General features: G+C 41.5%; 1 protein-coding gene across 1 annotated transcript in view; it reads left to right on the forward strand.

Moving 5' to 3' along the window:
- The first annotated feature begins 341 nt into the window (after positions 1–341).
- The window catches only part of CCDC169 (coiled-coil domain containing 169), a 67,308-nt gene continuing 59,881 nt past the window's right edge, over positions 342–7,768 (forward strand). The window contains exon 1 of the mRNA XM_012559871.2: positions 342–518. Coding sequence (XP_012415325.1) covers positions 458–518 — 61 coding nt within the window. The 5' untranslated portion in view covers positions 342–457. The remainder of the gene's footprint in view (positions 519–7,768) is intronic.

Genomic DNA, 7,768 nt, shown 5'->3' on the forward strand with positions numbered 1-7,768 from the left:
TCTTTTTGGCACAGCAGCTGTGTTCCTTCCAGCTTCTTTTGATGCTTCCATGTGGGGCAGTTTTGCTGTGTCATATAGGGTCACTATGAGTGGAATCGACTCCCCCACTGCACAGAACAACAACAACTTTGCTGGGGAATGAGAAACCCCATAACCAACTTCTTGGAGGCCATATTTAAAAATTAATAGTAGAGCCTTTCTAGTGATGCCTGTGGGGCTTCTTTCTTTCCTGTAATATTTAGTGCCTGTTTGTGACCAGTCAGACACTGGCTAATCATGAGCCTTCATTTGCCTGATTCCTGATTCTCAACCATGCCTTCAGTAAGTAATGTTTCAAAATAAACTTTTTCTGAAGTAGTAGTTACCACTTACTGTATATTATTCTTCTCATGTTATTTTTAGTTGAATCATAATTAACAAGAAATATTTTTAATACAGGGATATAGTGCAACTCTCCATGCTTGAAATAAAACACAGGCTAACGGAACTGGAAGCCAAACTCCGTGCTGACAATGAAGGTACATAAGTGACTAATTCCATACGTGGGTGTGGTAGAATCCTTTCCACCTCACTAAGCCACCTGTACCGTGGAGTCGTAGTACCAAGATTTCTGCAGTGCTCTTTGGTGGTATTAATAACAATGTATTAGAGAGGCTTTAACACTGGTATTTCAGAATGTCGAACCTATTTCTGTGTAATTGTTCTACCTTACAAGTTCAACATTTTCATCAATTATCAAAACCTTTGTTACATAACATCAATACATTATTACTAAATAATGAAATATCACAAGTTTTCTATTAAACTGAAGTCATACACTTCATATCTTTACTTATGGATTTGAAGTTTTGGCTATTTGTTTATGGTGGAAGACTATGCGTGGGGAGGCTGAGTACACACACCCCCACACACACTATACTTGAAACCTAAGATATGCAGAGGACACCACCTTGCTTGCCGAAAGTGTAGAGGACTTGAAGCACTTATTGATGAAGATCAGAGACCACAGCCTTCAGTATGGATTATACCTCAACATAAAGAAAACAAAAGTCCTTACAACTGGACCAATAAGCTACATCATGATAAATGAAGAAAATATTGAAGTTATCAAGGATTTCATTTTACTTTTATCCACAATCAATACCCAAGGAAACAGCAGTCAAGAAATCAAATGAAGCATTGCATTGGGCAAATCTGCTGCAAAAGATCTCTTTAAAGTGTTAAAAAGAAAAGATGTTACTTTAAGAACTAAGGTGCACCTGACCCAAGCCGTAGTGTTTTCAATCGCCTCATATGCCTGTGAAAGCTAGACAGTGAATAAGGAAGACTGAAGAAGAATTGATGCCTTTGAATTATGGTGTTGGTGAAGAATATTGAACATACCATGGATTTCCAGAAAAATGAACAAATCTGTCTTGGAAGAAGTACAGCCGGAATGCTCATTAGAAGCGAGGATGGTGAGACTTCATCTCACATACTTTGGACATGTTACCAAGAGGGACCAGTCCAGGGAGAAGGACATCATCCTTGGTAGAGTAGAGTGTCAGCGAAAAAGAGGAAGACCCTCAATGAGATAGATTGACACAGTGGCTGCAACAAAGGGGTCACACACAGCAACAATTGTGAGGATGGTGCAGGACCAGGCAGTGTTTCATTGTGTTATACATAGGGTCACTATAAGTTGGAATCCACTGGACAGCACCTAACAACAACAACAATTAAAGATGATAATTCACCCCACAAATATTGACTGAGAGCCTGCCATATGAATATAGAGATGGAAGACCTTTCTTCTCTCTGCCCTAAAGAGGTTCACAGACTATAGGGAGAGAATGTCAAATAAACTAAAATATGAATATGACAAGGGATATGAATGAGTTCTGCATAAGGAGAAATGGAGACTGAGGAGTGAGGGCATCAAGACAGCCTTCCACTGGAGGCAATGCTTGAACTGAATGCTGCAGTACAGGAGGTGTTCTTAGGGCTGTGGGCGTGGACTTTGGTGCTTAAACCCATTTATACTTCTCTCTTCCTCTACTGGGGAAGCCATGAACAAAAGGATTCGTAGCAATATGAGAAATAAAATGCCACTTTTCTTAAGTAGCCAGTGCTCTGTTAAAGCTCAGTTAGAGAACACTGCTTTGTCCCAAGGCTGAAGTAGCTTCTTGTGTCTCCACATTTTTATCTTAGATTAGAACCTGGTCTTTGGGGGCAGTCTCTGAGTACACTGACCAAGTAGTTGCATTGACAAGGTTTTCTGGAATTCCCTGATCTGCCTAGTTACAGATGAAAACAGAAGCCATGCTCATAGATACACTTAGTCTCACAATGCAATGACTGTGCCCACTAGTGAAATGTAGCCCAACAAGTCACATCATCAACAGCTCTTGGCATTGGGAGGAGCTAATACAGAGGTATAAAGAGAGAAAGTCAGAATGTAGAAGAGAAAGTGCTATCCCCAGTGTGCCAAAGCTAGAGCCTAAAGCAAAGGTGGGAACATGTACTCCTTCCTTAACATTAACTAAGGCCAGGAACTGTGCCAGTGAGGTGGTTACTATCCCCATTATGGAAAAATGAAGTCCAGGAACTTAAATAACTTGCCAAGGTCATGTAGTCAGGCAGTGGCAGAGCTAAGATTTGGATCTAGATCTACTCTCTGTCACTGTTGTTGTATGCCGTCGAGTCGATTCCTACTCATAGTGACCCTATCGGACAGAGTAGAATTTCCCCACAGGGTTTCCAAGACTTAATCTTTATGGAAGCAGATTGCCACATCTTACTTCCACGGAGTCGCTGGTAGGTTCGAACCACTGACCTTTCGGTTAGCAGCCAAGAGCTTAACCATTGCACCATCAGTACTCTCTGCCACTACTGCTATTATTACTACAATTACTTCCTACCACATCAGCACTCAAAACAGTTCTGGTTATCTACTGCTGTGTAGCAACCCCCCTATAACTTAGGGGCTTAAAACAGCACATGATCTCTCACAGTTCTGTGGCTTTCCTGGGTTCACCTGGGGGTTCTTGACTGGAGTCTCTCATGTGGTTGCAGTTAAGACATTGTGTGGGACTCAGTCTTCTGAAGGCTTGACTGGAGTGGATGTTCCAAGATGGTTCTCTCACATGGCTGGCATTTGCTCCTGGCTGTTGGCTGGGAGCCCAGCTTGGACTTCCTACCAGAAAGGTATACACGTGGCCTCTCCCTGTGGCTTGTGCTCCTCAGTGTGGTGGCTGGGTTCCGAGAGGAAGTACCCCAAGAGAAAGCATTCCAAAGAGCACAAGGAGAAGCTGCCAGGCCAGTCAGGGCCACTCCTAGAACTGGCATGGTATCATTTCCACTGTCTTCTGTTGACCAAAGCAGTCATAGTGTCAAAGGGATGGAGAAACAGACTCTACTTTTTGAGGAAGAGTGGCAGGGGGACGTTACAGAAGAACATATGGGATGGGAGATGTTATTGTGGTCGTCTGTGGAAAATACAGTCTGCCACAGGAGTGTTGTCGACTAACAGCTTTCACCAAAGGCCTCTGCAGCAAAGATCTTTCTTGTGACACATCAGAAAACAAAAAATGGGAAATTGGCTGCAAGCACTCAAGTTGTAAACAGACCAAAATCCTAAGAAGTACAATTTTAAGGTGCTTTTTATGCAATTTTGACAGGTGCTGATTCATCATGAGTAAAGGCCTCTCTGTGTGCCCTTTACAATCATTGGAACACGTGCCTATGAGTGACTTACATGCTCCGATTGGTTAAAGACAACTCAGATCATGATTGAGTGACTTGTTTTTGTTTTCCTACACTTGGTCTCTTAGCTCGGGGGTCCTGGCTGTGTCATATGGTGGTGGTTTTTTGTTATGTGGGCTACATGTGGTATTGGGTAGATCTTTAACTCACTTCCTGTGGCAGAGTGTTACTTAGTTTTTGATACGCATGTCCACAGTCCATTGAACCAGTTAGAGCACTCTGTTCTTCCCCTTAATGTAGTTGTTGATTGTTTGAAGTTCTATAGACCATGACAAACAAGTTGGTCTTTGTGCTTATGGCCTGCTGTGGTTAGGTTAACCCTTTATCAGGGGTATTAGCGTAATTCTATTTGGAGAAATCTTAAGTAATTGGTAAAGATGGAATATAGATTGTAATGAGAACATGACAGGACATAAAATGAAGGTTTATGAAGGAGAAAAATCAAGAAGTCTTTAATATGGAGCTAATGGATTTTATTTATTCTAAAGGCAATGGGGAGGTATTCACTGATTTTATTTTTATTTCAACATTATAATAGGAGCCCTAGTGGCGCAGTAGTTAAGTGCTGGGCTGCTAACCGAAAGGTCAGCGGTTTGAACCCACCAGCTGCTCCGCTAGAGAAAGACGTGGCAGTCTGCTTCCGTAAAGATTTACAGCCTTGGAAACCCTGTGGAGTAGTTCTGTTCTGTCCTGTAGAGTCGCTATGAGTCGGAATCAGCTGGACAGCAATGGGTTTGGTTTAGTTTTGGTAACATTATAAAAGAAATGAAATGACAGCAATGGGTGCACTCACTGTTTAGATAATTCTTTCACACTTTCCACTCTCTCCTCAAACCTCCATCTTTCCCCATTCTCACTCTCAGCTGATGACCTCATCGTCCTCTTTCAATGAGAAAACAAATTGGAAGAGAATTTCCACATGCTTCCACCAACAGAGCTGCCCAACTACCATCTGCACATACTCTTCTCCCTCCTTTCCTGGTGATGGCCAATCTTCACTCTTATCTAAGGTAAACCCTTTGGGCAGCAGCCCCATCTGTCTCAGCTACTCCAGGATGCTGCTTCAGGGATTGGCCCCTCTCTCCCCTACACCATCAGTTTCCCTGCTCCACTGGATCATTCCCAACAGCATACAAACATGCTGGATCTATTTTATCTAATAACACAACCAAAAAACTTCTGTTGACCAGTTTCTCCTTCCACTATCATCCCCTTTCTCCATCCACGTACAGCAAAACTCTTTAAAACAATTCTACTTCCACTTTCTCATCTGATATTCTGTGTTTGTTTTCTATGGACTGTGCCTGTTCATTTGTCTTTAACTTAATCTGGCTTCTAATAGGGTTAATTTTCAGTTGAAACCAGAGTCAGAGAGAGAAATTGATAGCAGATTTCTTGCTTTGATTTTGGGGTTTTCTTACCCATGAAACCAAACATTTACTTTAAAGAAATTCCTGACCAAAATTAATCCTGCCAAAGGTTTTTTTCTCACCCAAACTTGCAAACCCTTTCTTTCCTGTTGGCAGCCAGGCTTGCTGAATTTGAATTTCAGAAGATACAGCGGTGTGGAGGGGCAGAGACCATCTTTGATGTGATATCAGTTGATCTCACTAAAGGGGGAGGCTGGGTCCAGTCAGTCATGTTAAGATCAGCTCGTGGTTGATCTTCTGTTCTTCTCCCTCCTCTTCTCTTTATAAGCCTCATTGTAACTAGCTTCCTTTGAGCCATTTGCTTTTTCTGGAATCAAAATGGTCTCCCTATATGCACATAGAATAACTGCTCAGAAAAAACCGTATCTTTCAATTTCTTTGAGTTTTGATGATTTTTAGCACACTAAAGAGCCTGGGGAGAAAAGCCCCAGTGGCTACACGGCTAGAGATGAAGCCACGTCAGGGCAGTTGTGGAAATGCTTGAACGTTACTCAGCAGAGTCACAGTAGGTCCTTGATACAGGAAACGGTAGGACAGCCATGTGCAAAATGGAGGCAGAGGCAGCCACTCAAGACTAATATTTTTGGTAGTTCTCTAACTCATCTCAGTCAGAAGTCTTGCCTCTACTCCACTGACAACCTCCTTCTGTCAGTGTCACAGAGCCCTCATCTTATTTGACCCATCAGCGTCGTCAGCACAATCGATCATAACCTCCTCCTTAAAACTCCTTGTTCACTTGACTTCTGGGATACCCCACTCATGGTTTTCTTCCTACCCACCGGGCATTTCTTCTGATTGCTCTTTGCTGGTTCCTAGTCATCTTCCTGATTTCTAAAAACGTGGAGTGCCCCAGGTCTCAGTCCTCTCTGACTTTTCAGTAAGTGCACTTACGCTTAGGTGATCTCCTGGGGTCTTAAAGTGTTAAGTACAGTATTAACACGAATTTGGATCTCAATCCTGGACCTCTCCTTTGAGCTGTAGACTTTTTTTAAAATAGTTTTTTGATGTTGTTTTTATTGAGAAAACACATAACAAAACATAAACCAATTCAACAGTTTCTACATGTACATTCTGGTGACATTGATTACATTCTTTGAATTATGCAACCATCCTCACCCTCCCTTACCAAATTTTTGCTCCTTCATTAACATAAACTCACTGCCCCCTATGCTACCTCCTGAAATGGTTGAACGTTGACCAGTTCTTTTTGGTTCAGTAACTCTGTGTTTTCCTTCCACCTTTTTTTGATGCTTGCTGCGTTGTTCAGTACTTTGCCCATAGAATCCTTAGAATTGCAACTTGAGGCTTGAATTTTTCCTTCAGTTCTTTCAGCTTGAGAAATGCCAAGCATGTTCTTCCCTTTTGGTTTTCTATCTCCAGGTCTTTACACAGGTTATTATAATGCTTTACTTTGTCTTCTTGAGCCACCTTTTGAAATCTTCTCTTCATTACTTTTACTTTGTTTCTTCCATTTGCTTTAGCTACTCCAGATTCAAGAGCAAGTTTGAGTCTCTTCTGACATCCATTTAGGTCTTTTCTTTCTCTCCTGTCTTTTTAATGGCCTGTTGCTTTCTTCATGGATGATGTCCTTGATGTCATTCCACAACTCGTCTGGTCTTCTGTCATTAGTGTTCAGTGCATCAAATCTATTCTTGAGATGGTGTCCAAATTCAGGTGACATATACTCAAGCTCGTATCTTTGTTCTCATGGACTTGTTTTAATTTTCTTCAACTTGAACTTGCATATGAGCAATTGATGGTCTGTTCTGCAGTTGGCCCCTGGCCTTGTTCTGACTGCTGATATTGAGCTTTTCCATCGTATCTTTCCACACATGTAGTCGGTTTGATTCATGTGTATTCCATCTAGTGAGGTCCACGTGTATAGTCGCCATTTCTGTTCTTCAAAAAAGGTACTTGCAGTGATTAAGTTGTTGGTCTTGCAAAATTCTATCATGCAATCTCCGGCATCATTTCTATCACCAGGCCGTATTTTCCAACTACAGATCCTTCTTTGTTTCCAACTTTTGCATTCTAATCACCAGTAATTACCAGTGCGTCTTGACTGCACGTTTGATCAATTTCGGACTGCAGAAGTTGGTAAAAATCTTCAATTTCTTCATTTTTGGCATTAGTGGTTGGTGCATAAATTTGAATAATAGTCGTATTAACCAGTCTTTCTTGTAGGCGTATAGATGTTATTCTATCACTGACAGTGTTGCACTTCAGGATAGATCTTGAAATGTTCATTTTGACGATGAATATGATGCCATTCCTCTTCAATTTGTCATTCCTGGCATAGTAGACGATATGATTGTCTGAAAATGGTCAATACCAGTCCATTTCAGCTCACTAATGCTTAGGATATCAATGTTTATGTGTTCCATTTCATTTTTGACCACTTTCAACTTTCCTAGATTCATACTTTGTACATTCCGTGTTCAGATTATTAATGACTGTTTACAGCTGTTTATTCTCATTTTGAGTCGTGCCAGATCAGCAAATGAAGGTCCCAAAAGCTTGACTCCATCTACGTCATTAACGCCAACTCTACTTTGAGGAGGCAGCTCTTCCCCAGTCACATTTTGAGTGCCCTC

Source organism: Trichechus manatus, unplaced genomic scaffold (assembly GCF_000243295.1).
Source record: "Trichechus manatus latirostris isolate Lorelei unplaced genomic scaffold, TriManLat1.0 scaffold00344, whole genome shotgun sequence".
Lineage (NCBI taxonomy): Eukaryota > Metazoa > Chordata > Mammalia > Sirenia > Trichechidae > Trichechus > Trichechus manatus.